This window comes from Arachis duranensis, chromosome 8 (genome assembly GCF_000817695.3).
Source record: "Arachis duranensis cultivar V14167 chromosome 8, aradu.V14167.gnm2.J7QH, whole genome shotgun sequence".
In the NCBI taxonomy this organism is placed as follows: domain Eukaryota; kingdom Viridiplantae; phylum Streptophyta; class Magnoliopsida; order Fabales; family Fabaceae; genus Arachis; species Arachis duranensis.
The window spans coordinates 42,401,867-42,424,012 of record NC_029779.3 but is presented as its reverse complement, the minus strand read 5'-3'; the positions used below and the strand labels follow the sequence as shown (position 1 = coordinate 42,424,012).

General features: G+C 36.7%; 1 protein-coding gene and 1 pseudogene across 4 annotated transcripts; both read right to left on the bottom strand.

The window, feature by feature from the left end:
* Positions 1–12,259: 12,259 nt before the first annotated feature.
* LOC107462880 (uncharacterized protein At4g37920) lies at positions 12,260–19,195 on the bottom strand. 4 transcript variants are annotated; one of them, XM_052253029.1, is made up of 5 exons: positions 19,073–19,195; positions 15,691–15,850; positions 15,139–15,479; positions 14,529–14,697; positions 12,260–14,153 (listed from the first exon to the last, which is right to left on the bottom strand). In XM_052253029.1, exons 2-5 carry the CDS (start codon positions 15,830–15,832, stop codon positions 13,870–13,872), a joined length of 936 nt encoding a protein of 311 aa, XP_052108989.1. In that variant the 5' UTR covers positions 15,833–15,850; positions 19,073–19,195; the 3' UTR covers positions 12,260–13,869. The 4 variants fall into 4 exon arrangements, with proteins under 4 accessions (XP_052108989.1, XP_052108988.1, XP_052108991.1 ...); XM_052253028.1 differs by lacking the exon at positions 19,073–19,195 and adding an exon at positions 16,759–17,035; XM_052253031.1 differs by lacking the exon at positions 19,073–19,195 and adding an exon at positions 16,759–17,035 and having other exon boundaries at positions 15,139–15,476.
* A 258-nt stretch (positions 19,196–19,453) lies between these two features.
* LOC127741279 (pentatricopeptide repeat-containing protein At1g73710-like) overlaps positions 19,454–22,146 on the bottom strand; it is a 2,920-nt pseudogene continuing 227 nt past the window's right edge.

The window sequence follows — 22,146 nt, the reverse complement described above, 5'->3', positions numbered from 1 at the left end:
CTGTATATAATAAAATAATAAATAAATTATAAATAAATACTCTAAAATATAATTATAGTCTAATATAAATTTTAAAATGTCTACCAAATATAAAGTACTACATCAAGCAAAATCTAATATAATTTTTTTTTTCATTAATTATTAACAATTTATCACTTATTAGTCATTATATCACAATTGAATTCATTAATATAGTTACAAGAAACAAAAAAAAAAATTCATTGAATTAACCAAACCAATAATAAAATATTCCATCATCTATTTATCTAGTTAATTAAGTTAATTCAATTCATCTATTTCTTCATTAAAAACAAAAATGACAAATTTATTTGTTCTATAACAAAAGACTAATCATGATGAACAAATAGAAGCGCTCACAAACTTTTAACAAAGTTTTCAGTATAATTTTAATAAAGATCAACAAGATCATCAGCTGATTATAATTTTAGCCAAATTCGCGCACAATTTTAACAAAGATTAACAATTTTTTTTTCCAAAAATTAACCAAGAAAAAGAAAACAGCAGTGAACTAATCATTCAATGATTCAATCAACACCAAGAATACAGAGTATAGACCATAGAGTACCGAACAGCACTGGAGTATAGCTAATCATTTAATGATTCAAGTTATGGAAGGAAAAGCTCTAAGATGGTTCAATCATCGCTAACAACAAGATATGTGTTCAATCTTGCTAGAATCAAACAACAATTCAGCAATCATCAACCATCAACCACAATCTCAAATCTAATATCAGCAACAACAGAAATTATAGATTGCAAATTAGTAATTACGATGAAGCAGCAACACAAATTTGGCAACAGAACCAACTGCAACAACTAAAAAACTGCATGCTAAAATTCAAAAATCAGAGATGCAGTAGAAGTAATAGAACTGCACATTGAGAGTTTAGATCTAAGAAATTCAATTGAGCGAAACATGACCACACTCACTGTGGATCTGTTGTCGCACGGCGGAGCAAAGCAATGGCACTGAGGTCAGTGCCTCGGTGAATGAGGAAGGAGAAGATACCGTAATTGAAGGCAGCGACAGGGTGCCGAATGGCAATGAGGACGGAGGTGCGATGAACGGTGGCGCGATGAACGAGAGTGGCGCTAGTGGTTCTGCGGGGGTTCTTCACCGTGAACCCGCGAACAAGCACGCCGGCGTTCACGCTACGCAAAAAAGAGACAACGGGAGCACTGAGCACTGACCTTCGGCGAGCAGAAGAAGACGACGGCGACCAGAGGGCAGACGAGGACAACGGCTACCAGAGGGCTGACGAGGACGACGGCAACCAGAGGCCAGACGAAGACGAAAGCAATGAGAGGGCAGACGAAGACGACGGCTACCATGATGCAGCTGCTCGACGAAGACGACGGCGGTGGTGGAGGCTAGGGTTGCCATTTGAGCCTTTGGAGTTTGGAGGCTAGGGTTGCTTTTTGATTCGGGAAGGGGGCTGGGGGGTCACACATGGTCTTCCGTTTTCAAAGTTCAAAGCAAGGTTCAGAAAACCGTACCGGTCATCTAACCGTTCTAGTTATTGGTTCACTATTTCATTGGTTTAACCGGTTCAACCGGAAAAACTGTTTTATAATAACACCTGATTCTATAAAAATTCAATGAATAAAGCAACTGGTTCTAAACACTCTTCTACTGCATTTTTTTACTTCAAAAGGGGATCATAAACAACTAGTTCTATGAATAAACAAACTACATCGATATGCAATGCCAAAAATAGGCCAATGATATAAAATAATAAAGGGTTTCTCTTTTCAATTCTATGTTCAAGCTTGTAGCATACCAGAATCAACAGAATAATACCGTTAAAATAGTCTTCCTTCTTAATTCTTATATACCTCAGAATTTCCTACAAAATGAAAATTGAACACAACACAGCTTTAAAACAAAAACAAAACAACACTCAGAAATCAATCACCTCTTCTAAACACAGCCTTAAAACAAAAAAGAACAACATTCAGAGTATGAGCATTAATCACAAAAAATTGATTTCTGAAACAACAAAAACAGCAGAACAACATTCAGAGTTTGAGCATTGATCACAAAATATTGATTTATAAAACAAAACAAAAACAGAAGAACAACATTCAGAGTTTGAGCATTGATAACAAAAAATTGATTTCTGAAACAAAACAAACACTGCAAAACCAACAGAACAGCATTTAGAGTTTGAGCATTGATCACAAAAAACTAATTTCTGAAACAAAACAAACAATCAACAAAACAATGAAAACAAATTTTTTTCTTCCTTTAGAAGAAGAAGAAAACAATGAAAACATGAAGCATATAATAAATCAATGATCACCAATATCCAGCAAGAATCTCAAAGACCGTAAATACACAACAACAATTTAGCAAATAAACAAGAACAAAACCTAAATAGAAAATCCAACAAATTAAATCACAGAAACCGAACAAGTGTATGCTCAAAGAATTAAAAGCTAAGCTTACAGGAAAGTGAAGAATACCAAAACCAAAGAACCTTCAATCACAGCTTAAATCAAGAACAGAAAATCACAACAAAAACAAAAAAATTAGAAGTAACAGAACAACAGAACAACAACACAAGAACAATTAGCAAATTAACAAGTTCACACTAACAGTTAAAATTTACCAGAAGAACACTAATACAAGTGGAATCATCGTGCCAATATGTTTTCTACAAAGATGCTATTTGTGCAGCTAAAATTTCCTAATTACTAAGATCCAATTATTCTAATTTCACATGCAATCAACTTACTAAGTTTCTAAAAGCTAGAAATGATAAAACCAACCCGAAATATGGTTAAAGCATTTCATCAAACATGTTGAGTGCGGTAAACTTGAAACTAAATAAGAGAATTCAAAGCTTAGTATCAATGTGATAGAGAAGAGAACATAACTATTGTATACTTTAATTCAGTCTATGAAAAAAGCCAAACCACTGCCAAATCAAATAGTTACTTATTGTAATAGAAATAAGAAGTTGCAGAGTTTGAAGCAGAGTATTGGTGTTGTGTGAGTGTATTGTCTGGTGGTGGGTTTAGGGAACTCACGGCGGCTCGACGGCTAGGTGGAGCGCGCGGGTTGGTCGCAGAGTTTGAAGCAGGGCAACGTGGCTTCTAGACGAACGCGAACCCGAACGGTTAAGGGCGAGTGAACGCGAACGGTGAACCCCGAGCAAACTTGAACGGCGAAGAACGCGAACGAAGACGACGGCTGAACGAAGACGCGAACGTTAACGGCAACCAACGGCGGCGGAAGCGCGGCTGAGCAGACAAAGACGACGGACGCCGAGCTCGAGGAAGCAGCTGCGATCGGTGACAGTGAACGGGGGTTGAAGACTTGGAGCACGAGGGAAGCTAGATAGACGGACGGACGGCGGCAGTATGCCACTCCTTGCGGCGGCGGTGGTGTAGGTTTACAGTGCTAGGGTTTTTTGGCTGAGTTTCTGTGAATGAAAGAAAGGGAGGGAGAAAGGGACGAAACGAAGGAGCTTCAGAACCAAGAGTGAAAAGTAAGCAAATTTGGCAAAAACGACGCCATTTCTTTTAAACCGGTCGGTTCCTTGTCCGGTTCAATCGGCCGAAAACCGGCCAGTTCGACGGTTTTCCTCTGATTTTTTTAGAAGCGGTTTTAAAAGGCAAATTGAACCGTAATTACTGCCGATTCTCAGTTAGACCGGTCGAACCGGCCGGTTTGGTTTTTAAAACATTGGTTCAAAGACTCAGCAAGCCTAAAATGGCGTCGATTTCTTCAAACCGGCCGATTTCTTGATAAACGGTTTCACATGTCTGCCAGGACCAATCCAATTAATGAAAATGCGATTCCAAAATTAAATTGGAAGTTTGGAACCAACATTCAGATCTTAATTGGAGGAAAAAAAAGAAAAAGAAAATAAACATAATATAAAAAAATACAAAAGTTAAGAATACTTTTTGAAAAAAATAGGGGAATTTCCCCTGATTCTCATTATTATTTTTTCTTTCAAAATGACGAGCTAATAATACCATAGAAGGAAGAAGAATTAATGATGATCAGTATTTTTTTCGTATGATATATGAAGCATGGACATTTTGTTGAGTTATCGTATTCACGTGTTAGACACATTTTGAATACGATATTTACACTCGTCGAACACGCATATTTGTTATGTCTAAATCGTGTCTTAATAAATAAAAAGTAAAAAAAAATTTCACTTTAGACACACCTAAATACCATCACGTGTCAGCGTGTCCAATCTTATTCTTAACGCATATTTTTAAAATAAATTTAGATATAGTATATATTATTATTATTTATTAAAATTAAAAAATATTTTAAATGTTTAATATAATTAAAGTAAGATATTAAAAATAATTTAAAAAATTAATTTATATTTTAATATCAACAAAATATCAAAATATTATTATAATTTATTTAAAAAATATTTTATATTTTATATTTTATATGTATGCGTTTCTTTTATGTCTTATAAGATTTTAAAATTTACGTATCGACATATCCTGTGTCTCGTGTCGTGTCATGTCCCATATCCGTGTCCGTACATTATAGCGTACGACGGAACCAATTTTTTTCATAGAAATGGAATGAAAAGTGTGAAATAAAATGCAACAGTCGTAAATATGGACAATAACTATACCGACATAGCTATAATTTCTATGCTAGTCCACCATCGCCGAATTAGGGGGTCTGTCCAAAATGATATCTAAACATAATAATGATATAACTAGAAATATATTTTAGGAAGACACTTCTTAGTTCCAGTCTTCCCAAGTGATATTTCCTAAAAATATGTTTAGATATCTTGATTAAACTCATAAGTGGAGAATATATAAAGATTGAAATCTTTGTTGAATAACCCCCTCCACTCGATCAAATAAGTCCATGATAAAATCATCCCAAATACAATTGTCAAAAGTTGCTTTTCAGTAACAAAAAAGTGGGGAACAACAACATAGTGGAGGACAACATTTCCATAAGCAAGGAACCACTATCGTAAGTTCGTAACCACCAGGAGAAATTTCCAAATTAGAATCAATGTCCAATTCCATAAGCAAAATTGGCCAGCCAATCACCGACCACAATGATGAAAAGCAAATAGTTAATACATGCAATATATTCATATTAGTAAGATTGACCAAATCTGTATTCTATTGCTTATTTTTCTGGATTTAATTACACACGGAGGAATAAAGGGGGGAATAGATACAAAAGGCTGTACATTTATCTGCAAAAATTACACCTACAAATATTTTATTCCAATTCTCAATTTCCAATATGTCATTTTCCTATCTCAAATATGGCATACCATATGCAAAGTTCACATTCCCCTACTCTCACCCAGTTTTCAACATGCTTTTGAAACCAAAATAACCAGGACCTAACTTTATATTAGACGCTATAATTATCAAGAATTGTCTAGCTTTTTCCGAGGCTTAGCTGATTCTATTGTTTAAAGAAAATGTCTAAACCCTTGAATCATTGCATTTAATTCAGGGCTTACAGATTGGTAGACATCTAAGACTCATGCTCTATATAAAATGATATCGAGCTTGTAATTTAAATAACTTGCAAAAATAAACTTGAAGAGAGAAAGGCTGATAATACAGCCTTGAGCAGAGAAAATAGAAGAGAGTAGAACGAGATTGAGATTGAGAGAAAAAGAAATTTTGGAATGATTCAATTAATTCAGAGAACTAAAACTATGTGCAGTGTACATAATTGTACAAATAGGAATAATAAATAACTAACTAGTGGTGTAGAACTTAGATCTAACAGACTAACTAACTTGCCAGCTACACAAAACTATTTTACAACTATACAAAGAAAACTCTAACAAATTGCTATTTTACTGCATTTTCAGTTTCATTTGGTAATGCAATGCATACAGCTGTATTATGTTACAGTTCCCTGCAAGCTGGTATTACTTGGGTTGTGCAAATCAAGTAAGCTCAGTTTGGAAAGCAAGTGAGAAAATGGTCTGGGAGCAAGGGGTTAAGTGAAAAGTTCTGCAGGTTGCTCACTAGAGACAATGTGCCTGAGATTAGAAATCCCTTCTTTAAACTTGTTTCGAACCACATGACAATCCACCTAAACATGCCTGGTTCTCTCATGGAATACAGGATTTGATGCAATGTAGATAGCTGAATTATTGTCACAAAAAATATCGACCGGAAAAGGAGAGTGAATGTCAAATTCTTTTAACAGCTTGAGTAACCAAATAAGCTCACAAGTGCCATTAGCAAGGACACGATATTCAGCTTCTGATGAGGACCTTGAAACTGTGGCTTGCTTTTTACTCTTTCAAAAAAAGAGAGTGTGGCCAAGAAAGAAGCAATAGCCACTAATGGATTTTCTAGTGTTTTTGCTAGCACCCCAATCAGAATCTAACCAGAGAGTTTAAAAGAATTGTTGGCTGAGAAAAATAGGCCTGTTGCAGGGGATTGCTTTAGATATCAAAAGACTCGATAGGCTTTCGTTAAGTGAGCATCAATGGGTGAATCCATGAACTGAGATAAGCACCCAACTGAATAGCTAAGGTCAGGTCTTGTATTTGTAAGATATAGAAGTCTGCCCACCAATCTGCGATACATGGTTGCATCAGGAAGAGTAGAACCTGAATCCTTAGACAGGGAGGTAGTATACTCCATAGGCATAGAAGCTGGCTTGGCACCAAGTAAGCCACAATCCGTGATTAAGTCTAATGCATATTTCCTTTGATACAGTGCGATACTGATTTTGTTGTGCGCCACCTCCATACCAATAAAAAACTTGAGGATGCCAAGATCCTTAATCTTGAATTTATCATCTAAGAAAACCTTAACGGCCTGAATTTCATCCAGATCATTTCCCGCCACCACTAAATCATCCACATAAACAAGGATGGCAGTAAATCTTGTACCGGTGGATTTAGTAAACAATGAATGATCATTTTTAGATTGAGTGAACCCCAAGTTAGCAAGAGCAGCAGAGAGTTTGATGTTCCACTGGCAACTAGCCTATTTCAAGTCGTACAAAGATCTCGTCAACTTGCAAACTAACTTGGGATTTGAACATTGCAGTCCCTTTGGGAGTGGAGGTCGCCATGAAGGAAAGCCGTATTCACATCAAGCTGATGAAGGTGTCAGTTCTTCGCTGCGGCAATGGCAATGCAAGGAGAACTCTTACAGTGCTCATCTTCACAATGGGACTAAAGGTGTCAATGTAGTCCACTCTAGGAATTTGAGTGAAGCCTTGGGCAACAAGCCGCGCTTTGTGTCTCTCAATGGTGTCATCCGGATTGAATTTGGTACGAAAGATCCATTTACAACCAACTGCATTCTTTCCAGGAGAAAGAGGAGTGATGATCCAGGTCTTGTTTTGCTCATGAGCAGTGAGTTTTGCCTCAATGGCCTTCCACCAGCAATCATGCATGACAGCCTCAAAATAGTGTTTGGGATCTGGGTTATTTATGAGTGAAGAACTAAAGGCCAGGTGCTTGGGAGAGAGAATAATGCATATGACAAATGATGAGAAAGAGGATACTTACAAGTTGGAAGGTAATTGGATAGCATTCATTGGATCTCTATGTGATGAAATGTGGAAACAATGAAAATCTTTAAGATAAGACAATTGTTTTCTTTCTTGTTCAAATCTTCTAAAAATTGGTACAGCAGGTGGAGGTTCAATGTTAGTGGATGTATGGTCTAATGGTGCTTGTGCTGATGCTGGTTCCAATGCTAAGGATGATGAAGAAGTAATTATGTCTTGAGAGATGCCACTGGCAATGCAGAACTTATAGATGAATCTGATGCAATGCTTATAGTGGGAGGTGCTGGTGTGTTATGATGAGATGCAGCTGTATTATGTGTGAAATTATCATAGTAAAATGCAAAAGGGTCAGAATTTGACGACTTCAATGGATGTTGATGTATGGAAGAGAGATCGTTTGTCACTTGTTTAAAAGAAAAATGGTGCTCATAAAATTCAGTGTTCCTTGATATGAAAAGTTTTTTTTGTTTCAAGTCAAACAGAATGTATCCTTTTGTGCTTGATTGATATCCGAGAAAAATATATTTTCGAGCTCTTGGATCTAATTTTCTTCTATCAGCACTTAAAGTAATGGCAAAAACAAGACAACTGAACACCTTGAGAGAATTTAAATCTGGTTTAGCGTTGAAAAGAGCTTCATAAGGAGTTTTATGATTTAAGAAAGTGCTTGGCAGTCTATTGATTAAATGTATCGAATATTGCACTGCATAGTGCCAAAAATATTTTGGAACATGAGAATGAAATAAAAGTGCTCTTGCAACATTCAATGTGTTGATGCTTCCTCTCAACAATTCCATTTTATTGAAGAGTCTCAACACAAGATGTTTGATGCAATATTCCTTTTGAGTTGTAGAAAGAATCCATTTTAAACTCCATTCCATTATCTGTTCTAATTTGTTTCATGATTTTATGAAATTGGGTTTACACCGGTTGAACAAAATTTTCACCAATTTTGCAGCTTCTGATTTCAATTTCATGCAATAAATCCAAGTGAACCTTGTTTTATTTTCTACAATAGTAAGAAAGTATTTATAGCCAGAAGTTGATAGAATTGAGAGTGGCCCCAAAATATCTATGTGTATTAAGTCAAACACTTTCAGAGTGTGTGTTACTAGTAGAAAATGACAATTTCTTTTGTCTAGCAAAGTCACAAGAATCACAAACATGAGATGATGAGATGCACTCGATGAATGGAAATGTATTTTTCATTATGGACATTCTGCTATATGGTAGAAGACCTATTCTAGCATGCCATAAGGTTCCTAGATTTTGCTGCACTGTCAAATTTATTGAGGGTGTAAGAACCGGATTTTTCATGGATAAAATCATTTAAATGTCCAAATTAAATTCCAGAAAGTTAGGATAAGAATTTGGGGATTTAAATATGATTTTTGGACTCAGTAGGTCCTTTCGAGTCAGAAAATGTGTTTTCTGCGAAAAATCGTGAAAAACTGCGAACCGACAGTCGAACCGGTTGAACCGGTTCAAGTCTGTTCGGTACCGCACGAGAAAAAGTAGAAACAAAAAAATATTAGAAATAGAAAATCGGGCGTTAATTTTAAAGGTTTGGCCCGAAGTTGGGCCAAACAAACTAAAAATAATAACGGGTTGGACCGGGCTCAAGTTGGGCCTAAGCCCAACATATATAAGGTTCATTTAATAAACCAAATCAGCAACAACACTCAAACACACCCACTCACGCTGAAATGAAGAGAGGAAGAAGAAACCCTCTTTTGGCACTATTCATCATCTTCTTCCCAATCTCATATCTTGAGATATAGAGTTCCGATCGTCGCACCGTTTGCGACTACGTATTCCTTGTGAAGAGCTCTACAAAATCCATCTAAAAAACTCTTAAGGTAATCATGAAATCTTTCCAGTTCCTCTCTTCAAAGTTTCGACTTTTTAGGGTTTTGGCTAAGTGAGGTTTTATGTTTTTTGGGTGTCTAGGTACACTCTAGCCTTTGATTGATATTGGTTTTGCCTTTCAAAACTGTTAGATAAGGTAAGAGGCATTGAAACTCTTGTGAAATTTCAATTGTAATGAGCCCTAGGTTGATTTATGATGGTTTGTGCACATATAGCTTGGTTATGGTGAGTTTGGAGCTTGTTGATGCTTGTTGGAGAATCTTGGTGGCTTAGATTGTGCTTGAAAGCTTGTCTTGGGCTCAATTTGGAGTTTTGATGCATATTGAGGATCGATCAAGGTATGGTTTCGATTTTCTCTATGTAGTATATAATATTCATGGACACTTAGGCTAGTGACTTATAGGATAGGTATGCATGATAATGGTTGATGAGTTGGGAATATTGATGTATGATGATTTATTGTAAATTGGTGGTGATAGGGTGATGATTGACTATGTGAATTCGACAAATGAAGTGTGATGATATGTGTGATGTTGGAATTGATGAATTGGTAAAGTGGTTGGAAAATGTGAAAGAAGATTGATTAGCCTGTGTATTAGGTGATATATGGATGTTGAGGAAGAGGAGAAGGTTATGTGAATGAAAGTATGGTAATATTGGTGTAATATGGCACAACAGGTTAATCTTGATGAAAAATGGAGTTTTTGAATGGTTTGGTATGATTTGGAATGTGTATGGTAAGAAATTGTGGAAATTGTGAAGTTTGGTAAATTTAGGTTTTTGGGTGAACTTTGTTCGATCATAATTTTTTTCTCAATTTTCGAAATTGATTGAAATTCATTTATAATTAAAGATATTTGAAAACCCTTTAAATCGATATAAAGTTTGAAGAATTTGGAATTTTAGGAAGGAAGTTATGATCATTCAAAGTTGGTGTTAAAAATCTGAAATTCTGCAAAGTCACAGAATTTTATGATTTCTGATGTGTGCGCACGCACAGCTTTGTGCGCGCGCATAACCCTGCGAAAATTTTGATCTGTGTGGACACACAAACCTATACGCATGCACACACCTGTGCGCACGCACAAGCAGGGAAGTGCCTACTGGTTGCAGCGCTAGCACAGTTGGTGCGCACGCACATCAGAAGAAGAATTTCAACCTGTGCGGACGCACAGGCTTGTGCGGACGCACATGTTGGGGAGGCCAGTCTGTTGGAGGCGCTGACACAGGTTGTGTGAGTGAACAAACCCTTTTGAGTTTTGACCCCTGTGCGTACGCACACCCCTATGCGTACGCACACTTTTAAAAATTTCTTGGGCATGCGCACGCACATGCCATGTTTCTCAAATTTTGCTTTGTTTTCAACTATTCTACCTCTCCAATAAAGTTGTAAACTTCTATAACACCTTTTAAGACTTTTGGGCATATTTTGGATACTTGAAAAGTGAAAAAGGGTTTAATGGCTTTAGACGATATTCTTTGGAAAATTTTAGAAAACGGAGGCATAGGTTTCTAGCGTACTGAAGGTGGTTCAATGTTATGTGAATGAGTGGTTGATGAATGAGAGGAGAATTAAGGAACTGAAATGCGAATGGACAGTGGTTGAAAAGTGTCGAGGACTCTGATTGAAGTGATAGATCCATCTTATGCTAAAAATATTTTTGAAAACCACTGTACTACTTTTTTTTTTGAGATTTTGAGACGCTATGCGCCCGGCAGGGACGGTGGTTAATCCCGCCTGTCGAGGTAGCGGCAGCGGCGTAAGGGCGGTGGTTCATCTCGCTTGCGCTTAGATGTGAGGTCGGTGGCAATAGATCCCGCTCGCATCCCTTCGGATCATCAAAGCGTACAGGCGCAAAACCCTGGATAGTGATCCGAGCACTATATCTCGGGGGTTCCCACACCATGAATCCGAATGGCAACATCTCCATGGAGATGTGTTGGGTTGGCAGTTGAACCGACAATGTGATATCATAGCCAGTAGAGCAGGCATTCATCATATATATTTTCTATCTGTTTGTATGCTTTGTTTACTTGTAATGGCTTGCCTAATTGAATAACATGCTTACTTGCTATCTGAATTATTTGTCTTATATGCTTCTACTTGTGCTTTACTTGCATTGTATATTACCTGTGTTTTCTACTGGGATTGAGGAGGTTCGGAAGGCGGTGGCGATGGGATAGCATGGAGGATCAGTTGGTGAAGGCTGTAGGACAGCGGTGTTTGGTTAGAGTAGAAATCCCCTAAGATAGATGACATGGTTTATTTAAGTCAATGTTGGTATATTATGCTTATTTGTTTTAGAATGCTTAAGTTTAAAATCTTGTGATGGATATGGAGTTTAAGATTGTCTTTAGCGTCCCGGAGTCTTATATCCTACATCACTGGGCACTGTTACCATACTGAGAACCTCCGATTCTCATACCATAATTATGTTGTGTTTTTCAGATATAGGTCGTAACCCACCACGGTGAGTTGTTTTGGATGGTGACAGAAGCGGAAGATCTTGGATTCTTTTGGAGTCTTTTGGTTTATTTTGTTTATACATCTCTCCTTTTGTATTTTGTTTTGCCTAGAGGCATATATTTGAGAGAACAAAATATATATAAGCTGTTTGCACTGTATAATTCTGTTTACCTGTGTATGGTTAGTCGGTTTAAACTCCGCGAGTCGTGACTAGTTTCCTATGATATTATATACTTATCTTTTGTTATATCTTATCTGTTTCTTGTGCCTTAAGCTAGTAGCTTCGTTAGTACGTTTTGTGCTTTTAAAATTCTGTTTTTGAGCTCAGTTTAGAACTGTTGTAATCTTTGATTAACCTTTACTTTACGATGCGACATAAGGCTTAGGCTAATTAATGTGTTACAGAGGGTATATGAACTGCTGGTGTAGTTAGTTTCCAAGGTTGAGCATTCATCATATAGAGATCACCAATGACATTTGTCCAATCATCTTCAATGATGGGAGTACCTGTATCTCACAAGAAGAATCAGTGAATTTTAATTCACAATGCAATGATTTTGTGAGTTTAGAAACTGAAATTAAATTATATTTGAAGCGATGTATGAATAAAATATTGGTAAGGATCAAATTGTTCGAAAGTTGTACAGTGCCACAAATGTTTGTGGTGGTGGTGGAGCCATCAGGTAGATTTACTAAGACTGACTTCATGTAAAAGAAAGTTTTAAAAGACTCTTGAAGGTACAATGCATGATCAATGGCTCCACTGTCAAGTATCCAAGAGGTTTTATTAAAATTTGATGACAGACTCAAGAAATGCCTACTTTTTGGCTGAGTGAGGGTGGCCGAAGAAAAGATGTGGTTAACACAATTGGAAGCTGGCATGAATGGTTGTTGGAGGAGAGCCAGTAAAGTTTCTTTCTGATCTGGAGTTAACACAAGCAATTTATCGCTACTCTTTTCATCCGAGCCAGAATCAGTGATCTCAGCACTGGAATTCTCAACTGTCCCTGTAGTGCTGATTTGATTAGCTACTCGCTGTTTTAAGTGAGCAGGAAAGCCTTTTTTCTTGCAGCAAGTTTCTGCTAAATGACCAATTCGATTACAATAGCTACAAAGCTTGGAAGTGTATTCTCGACCATAGGATTTCTGAGTGCCTCCTCTACCTGTACTTCTCCCATGGCTTCTGCCTCTCGCTGGGAATGAACCACCTCCAGCCGAGTCTTGCACTTCCAAAGAATTAGTTACAATTTTGCTATCAGACAACTCACAATTTAACTGTCGTTCCTGTTTGAGTTAGCATAACTAGCACAATATTGATTTCAGGCAATGGCTCCATAAGCATAATTTGTGATTTAACAGTGGAATATTGTTCATTCAAACCTCTCAAAAATTTAACAACATATTCTTCAGATGCATGATCTCGAACAATTTTTAATCCACAAGAGCAACCGCTCACACAAGGAACACAATTAAGGATGGCATGTAAATTTTTTAATTCTTCCCAAATAGCCTTCAACATTGTAAAATAAGAAGTGATAAAGAGATCACCTTGTTTGAGTGCATAGAATTCCTCTTTCAACTCACCTACTCGAAAAATATCTCCATGCAAATAACGATGCCTCAAATCGTTTCACAAATCTGCATCTGAACTAATCTACATCACGCTTTTAGCAATCTCAGGACTGAGAGAGAGGTTGATCCAAGAGAGAAGAAGATTGTTGCACCTGTCCCATGCTTCGAAAGTAGGATCGCCTTCGGTCGGTTTCGGAATCAATCCTTCAAGGAACTTCACCTTGTTCTTCGATCTCAGTGCTCTCCACATGTCATGCGACCACTGGTAATAATTTTGCGGCGTTAGCTAGAGCGGAATCAGAGGAGTTCCAGGACTTTCTTCTGGATGAAAAAATAAGGACTGATCGGATCGGAAATGGTAGAAGAGGAGCCGGATCTGCCGATATGTGCTTGAAACTGAGAGAATTGACACATGAAACTAGTGAATCTCTCAAAATCTGCAGTGAAATTCGATGAATGACTTGCATTCGGATCTAGTGAGTGATCTGTCATTTCTGACTTTGGAGGCTCTGATACCATGTAAAATAATATCGAGCTTGTAATTCAAATAACTTGCAAGAACAAGCTTGAAGAGAGGGAGGCTTGTAATGCAGCCTTGAGCAGAGAAAATATCTTGGAATTTCAACTCTGCTTCATTTAACTTTTCCATGCTTTCGGTTGCATCATCATAGGCTTGTACAGCAGCCAAGCAAATGTTCCCAAGCTTTGCAAGTTCTTGTCACAAAAAAAAGGAAGGTTATAAACAAACAAATTAATTAAATATGCAGGACTGAACTACCGCCATTAGTATTCTGAGGATCAATTAATATTATTCTAGTTTTTAAGTTTCGATCAAGGGTACTAAAATTTACACAAATTTAAGAGTCTAAGTTTCTTCTACCTCATTAAAGTTAATTTATGGCAAATAAGAAAAATAATGTAATTGTTCAGAATACATCCAAAACTCAGAACTGAATGAACTAAATGTGGCTTGATAATTTACAAGACAAGAAATGAAGATGACACATTTTGATATGAGATTGGAAACTAAATCCAAAGTGTTATAGAAAATAGACAAAGATGCTATAAGCCTGTAAAACAAAATCCTACCATTTTGCATTTCAGCATTGTCATAGTAGGATTCAGCTACAGTATGAAGGTGCACAAAGAATTCTTTTGTAAAATCTTTACGACGCTTGGCGACAATGTCAGTAATTCCTGATGGGTCCCCTTTGATAACTTCAAGTAGATCATTATGTCTTTGCACATCCTCATCAATCTGCACAAGAACTTTTTAATAAAATTGCAACATTCCCTACTTTATGCCTCCCAAATAAATACAGCTTACAGTAGGACTGCATTACAAAAATACAATAATGATCATATCCCATTCAAACTGTGGCAAAACAAAAATGGGGGACTGAAAAGCAAGGACATATTATTCCGTCCTTCCTTTCTTTCTTTCACACCTTGTCCGTGCACATAGCAATATGGTTACACCCTATAAACACTACAAATGGTATATCCTTAAACTCTTAAAGTGCAGGACTATTTCCTTGATACAACCATCTGTCTTGTTAGGCCATTACAAATGGTGTTTCCAGGGCTTCAAGCTTTGACCTGTAACAAATTTCCAGTATAACAGTGTGGTTTGTACTATCTAACACCTTTTTTATTTCATATTCATTTCTTGTCTTACAAATAGTGCACATGGTAATACCTCTTTAAGCTTCCTTCCAAGGCGGAGCAGCCTCTCCTTCATTGTGGGATCAGCCTCGACATCTGCCCTATCCTGACATCGCTTGAAGAAATGGGGCCTAATGCTGTCCCACTCCCTGCTAAAAGCCAGCAACCTCCTCCAATCGGTAGGTGTGGGCTTGTCAACCATGAAAACACCAATAAGCTTATCACACACCCTAACCATTCGACTCTCATCCAACAGTACCTCTTCTTTTCCACCGCCACCGCCACTGCCATCATCAACATCAACACTGCTTCCAGAGGAACTGGCAGAGGACAAGCCTTCAATAACAGTTAGACAGTGCCACAACCTTCCTCCTGCTTTATATCAAAAATAAAAAAATTGTTCACAATGGCAGCCCTATGATCTCTTGAAACATAGAAAACAAACAAAACAAAAGAAAATATGGATAAATTTTGCTCTGCAAGTTTGTATCCCCGTATAGGCATTTATACAAACAGATGGAGTGCAAACTTGAGTACTAGGGTAACTAACAATTGTAATTAACTGAATAATTAAGTGGTTAATTACCTGTGGTAGGAAAATTGAGGCGCGGAAATGAAAGAGAAGTTTTTGAAGGAAAAGCAAGAAATGGAGGAGTAGGTTGGGTAGTGGACAATACTAGAGGAACTGAATAATAGCACGACGGAAGAATCATTGCGTGTGACTCCATTTAGCAATAACACAAATCCTGAAATACACAATGCTCTCTTAATTCCAAATTAAACTTGAAAAGTTCAAAATCACACCATGTATTCAAAAGATAAATAAATAAGGTAATCATATTCTGGTACACATAGAAGCCTGAACAGGAGTGATTAAGATAAAAGTTAATATCAAAGTGGTGCTTTACAATCCTAGACTACCTACAGCCATCAAATACGGCTAAAATTCACATCAGGATGTCTAGCATCATGTAATTCACTCAAGTGAATCCTATTGAAGAAAACTTGAAAGTTGAAACTTGAAACCAATCCAAAAATTGATAGTCCAACATAATGCTGCTCAATGTAGCTAGACTAATACAGAAAAGTCACAGAGTTTAGCAAATCATTGAATCAGAAGACACATCATTAGACATGTACAATTTTCAGCAACAAAGTTCCAAGCAGTGAACAAAAAGAAACCCAACATGCACTATCCTTCTCTAATTTACCAGACAAAAACGCCATCAAATCCTCTTCTCACCCCCACAACCCCTTGCAAAAATAATCAAGAGCATAGTGGAGGGTGGGATCCTGATCATTGATCACTAATGGTAGGGTGCATTTCAAAACAGGAGATTTCAAAATCAATGGATAGATCCCTCAGAAAGCCAAGTATCAACATAGTAGGGGACACAGCTTCAAAATCGAAAACAGGTTTCTCAACCCCTTCACAAGCAAGTTGCGCAGAGGGAGCCCCCATGTTTGTTTTGATTTCGATTCCGGTACCCATTAAAACAAAGTAACAACCTTCAAGATTCAGAGCTAATCAACAATCAAATAATCACTCAATAAAAAATTAGGACCACAAAAAATTCAAATTTTTAATAACCATTCGATGACTTTTGAGCAAAGAACGAAGAACAAAGAATGAAAAAAAAAATGAAGTCATTGCCTTCGTTCTAAGCAGTCTGAGCAGAGGGGCAGAAGCGCGACCGAGACGGAGACCAGGAGGCGAGCACGACGACTAACGGCGGCAGAAGCGTGGCTGAGCAAACGAAGAGAAGACGGCGGACGGCGAGCTTGAGGAAGAAACTGCACTTGGTGAATGAGGAGAGGGGTTGGAGACTCGGACTCGACGCCCAAACGAAGACGGTGGTGTTGAGCGTGACGGATGCCGGCAGAAGAGCGGCCGTGGAGGAGGCTACCGCTAGAATTTGGCTTAGTTTGATAAAATCTTTATTTTTTAAAAGTAAAAGCTAGCTTTTAAAGATAATTTCTTAAGAAATATAGTATTTATGTTTAATAAATTAAATTAAAAATAATTTTAAATAAATATAAATAACAATAATTAATAAAATAATTTTTAAAATTTAAAAATATAAAAAAACATAAATTTAAACGTTAAATTTAAAAATTAATTAATATACGAAGTTATATTATATTTTTAAATTTTAAAAAATACATACTAATTTTAAAATGCTCCACTTCAGATACTTTTAAAAATATCTTAATCTTTTAAAAATTACAAATATAAATATATAGTCTTTTTATGCTTTTAAAAAATACAAATATTTATTTAAAAAATTTTATTAAACTAAACCTTTTCTCTTGTTTTGGGAAAAATCTTCGTTTGAATCAAAGAATGAAATTCAATTGTCCTATTTTTATTAGAAAATTACTTTTGTAGAATAATAGAAAATTATTTTTGTCTTATTTTTATTTTTAGTATTTATTTATAATTTATTTATTATTTTATTATTTTTTCAATTAAACTATAATTAAACCAATAAATTAATAAACTAATAACTAAAACAGTTTAATCACGGATCCGATTTTTAGAACCTTGATTTAGCTTCAGCTTTGGTTCGAAAGGACTTTGAATTGGTAATTTCCTTTGCTTTTCTCATATTATTAAGGACTCCATTTTACGCTGTAGTGCCTGCTTTACCCTCTATTCTTCTTTTTTTCCCCTTTAATTTTAGGTTAACAATAATCTTGTAAATGTTATATATTTCATTTTTATTCTCTTTTTGTAACAAAATAATTTAGTTTATATTCTTATAGTAATATTGAACTAGTCTTTATTATTCTCCTGAAGCGAAAATTCATTGAATATTGCATCAGTAAATTTGCCTTTGCTTGTTTCATAACTTAGAATAGATACAGACAAGCTTTTTCTATATAATAACAAAATAGAGCCCAAAAAAAAGAGAAAAAGAAACATACAAATTATACACTTGCAATTAAGGTTTAAAAAATCGGAACCATTCTAGTTACTAGTTCATGGTTCATTAGTCTAATCAGTTCAACCGTAATCCAACCAAAAAACTGTTTTATAATAAAAAATAAATAAATAAATGCACTAACTTTCTTCCTTTTTCTTTTAGTTCCTTATTTCTTTTTTTAATCCAAACAAAGATTCAACAACAAAAATTCAACAATAATAAAAATTTTATCATTCATTTTATTCAGTTCAAAACAAGATCTAGCTTAACAAAATTCAATAAATAAATTCAGTTTAATGTAGGAGAGAAGACTCAAACATATAGATAAAAGCTCATGCTTTTATATTGAACAAATAAAAGCTCATGCTTTAGTATAATTTTAACAAAGATTAGCAATATTTTAATTTTCAACAGACTGATCACAATTAAGAAACTACACTAGCAATGCCACATCACATCACACCACACAATTTATACATAATTCCAACCAAGTTTGGAAAACCAGATCTCTTAGCAGCAATAGATAGAGGTCCTTGTAAAATAGCACCATTAGTAGTGATATTATGTTTTCAAAGACATAATACCATAAGCAAAAAGCTAATTCTTATCGAAATAATCAAATTTTAAAAGGTTGAATAATAGACTAGAATCAACTTTGCCAAACCCAGCAGATAGCATGTTTTCAACTTCAGGACATAAATCCAATTACAAAGCCAAAGCTAAAGAACAAATATGGAAGTAAAATTTAACAAAATTTTGTTATACTTTGGCAGGAGTCTCATTTGAATAAACAAACCATTTTCTCATTTTGATGAATTTATTTTTTCATATGATTCGGAGAGGAACGAAGCTAATCATTCAACAAGTTAATCATCCAACAATTCAATCTGAGTAGCACTAGCAGTAACAAAGAACCAAGAATGAAAAAATTAAAAAAAAAAAAGCAATCTAAGTAGCACTAACAGAATCCTAAACCTTTGTTCTCACATCTGAACAGACCATTAAAAATATGAAGAACAAGCCCTAACAGTGAGCACTGACCTTCGATCTGAGCAGCAGACAAGGACGGCGATCAGTTGAGCGCGACGGCAACCAGGCAACTGCGAGCAGACGAAGACCAGACAACGACCACTGTTATTCCTTCTTCTTCACTTCACCACTGACAACTCACAACAGCACTCTGCCAGATCGAACGAGAAGCAAGGGGGCAGAAAAGGTAACTTGTTTGAGAGTATGATATTTGTAATTTATGTGGTGATTACCACCAGGTTTTTGTGTTTTGTGTATGTGGTTTTTACTTTTTCTTCTTTTCCTTACCAATCATTTGTGTTTCACTATTTAAATTGTACATACATAAATTTGTCTCCCCTAATATACAACCACCTGTGGATTTAACAGACCTCAAAGAAGCTTTCATCAAAATCAATCACAATCACTTCCATTTTCACTTTCAATTTTGCTCTCAACTTCATTATTTTCTTCCAAGTTGAATGTGATTTTCATCTCTTGGCCAACTAACTCAGCCAGGTCCTTTCTATTGCAAACTCTGTAACCATCTATAATAGCCTTGAACAAAGACTTGCATGGCTCGATCTCTCCGCCTCTTAGTTGGGTAAATATCCGTTTCACGCCTTCAACCATGCCGGCTTTTCCATAACAACCTACCATATTAATCTGAGTCACAATGTCCGGCTCCAAATGCTTATCCTGCATTTTCATGTATGTCTTCAAGGCCTTGTTGATTTCTCCAGCCGAACCATATGCATAGATTGCCACATTATATGCATAGGAGTCAAGATCAACCTCGGATTCTATGAATGTCTGAACGGATTTAAGCGCCAAATTGTGCATACCAACTAAAGAATATAAAGCAGTGATCGCAGCTTGTCGCGCATAAGGCTACCCCTCCTTCAGAGATGATTCCAACTGCACAACTGCTTCAATTGGAAACCCTCCCTTCTTTAATACAGTGAACAACACTTTAAAAGTTCCATCACTTGGCAAAAGCTTCTTAGATATCATCTCATGTATTAGTTCACCACACTCATAAAGCTGTCCATGAGTGGTATAACAAACCAGTACCTTATCATATGAAACACAATCCCTCAGTAAACCTAAAAGCCTCATCTCCTCCGCAATCTCAATGGCCTCGTCGATCCTTCCCATATCTTTATAAAGATACATCATTGTCACGTATGAAATCCCGTCTGCCCAGCCCTTTTCTCTCAAATTCTCGAAAGCCATCTTGGCTTCGGATACCAATCCGAGATCTGCAAAGAGGCTGATCATACTATTGCACACAACTAAATCAAGACCACCTTCCAAGTTCTGCATCCATTCATAAATCGCTTTTACTCCTTCCAAGTTCCCAACCTTACAATAAGACTTTAGCAAGGATGTCAACACAACTAAATTGGCAGATAATCCGGATTCTTCCATAATGTTGAAATACCAAAGTGCCTCCTCAAGACTACCGTATTCTGCAAATCCGTTTATTAAAGATCCATACGCAACCTCATTTGGTTTTACTCCGGCTCGTAGCATTTCCTGGTACACACTGACAGCATCAGAAAGCTGACTGAGACAAGCATAGGATGCAATAACAGCAGAAAAAGTCTGACAATGCGGCTTAAATGACATCCCTTGCATTTTAACCATGAGATCTCTTGCCTGATAGACTAAATCAGCACCGGATAACATCTGAATGAGAGAATTATAAGTGCAACCATCAGGCCAAGTCCCATGATTCTTCATTCCTCTGAAGAGAGAAACAGCTTTGTGATCAAGACATTGTATTCTATGACATCCCTTCTCTGTCCAGGCACACCTCTTTCCCAATAAAACACATTCTCGGCTTCAAGCCAGTGTCCCTTTTCAGCAAAAGCATCCATAATTGCAGCACATATACTTGATGATGGTACACCGTTCATTAGAAATTTCTGAAGCATATCATTTGCTTTGTCAAGGGCACCTTCGTTAACATACATCTCGATGATACCAGGAAGAGAGTGCCCATCGACAGAAACAGAAGATTTCTCCATTTCATCAATCAGAGTTTCCACAGCTTGAACCATATTCTTTGAGCATAACGCACGAAGAAGAGCTCTGTGAGTACATCATCCGGAAAGAGCCCAACATCTCTAATCCTTCTATAACAACAAAGAGCAGCATCAGTATTCCCCGAATTAGCATACAAGGACAGAAGGATATTGTAAGTTTTCGTATCAGGGAATATACCCTTTTCTTCCATTTTATTAAGCAGAGATTCAGCTTCCAACAAATTACCATGACTTCCACAGATAAATATCATAGTATTAAAAGCGATTGTATCCATTGCCACTCCGGATTTTAACATATCAGCAAAGGGGCAGCATCCTTTAGCCGTCCGGCCTTGCCATACAAATCTATCATGGAATTGAAAGTTGAAGTCAACCGGGGTTTCTGGGGACCAATCTCCTTGTTTGATGAAATCAAAATGTTTCGCCCACCTGTCTTAAACAGCTCAGTCGAAAGGAAATGCTTGAAACTAATAGGCATCGATCTAGAACTATTCGTAGCAGTAACTGATAGAGAATCCAAATCAAGATCATCTAACTCAACCCTACCATCACACCAATCCTTGTAAAACCTATCTGCCCTATCGAACTCTCCCACATCCTTCAACACCTTAACAATCGTATTCATTGTAACCTCATCAGGAAAAAAACCCCTAAACCTCATATGCTTAATCCACAGAAGTGCTTCTCTAACAAGACCTGCTTTCCCATACACATCAACAAGCATGCTATAAGTGTTATTAGTAGGCGAAACCCTGTTCTTGGCCATTTCGATCCAGAGAAGCCTCAATTGGTCCCATCTCTGAGCCTTACGAAGAACTCTAAGCACAACATTATAGTGAATCACATTGGGAACATACCCTCTCTGTGACTTAACCACTCAAAAACCTTAACAACACGCTCCCACCTACCCTGTTCCCTAAGTATAACAGTTATCTCTTTAGGACTAAGATTCTCAGAGAAAGAATCAAGGGTCGCTTCAACATCAACAGAATACTCTAAAGATTTCAAAATTGAAGGTAAATTACCGCCATACCCCTTCTTCTTCTTGCTCTTCCG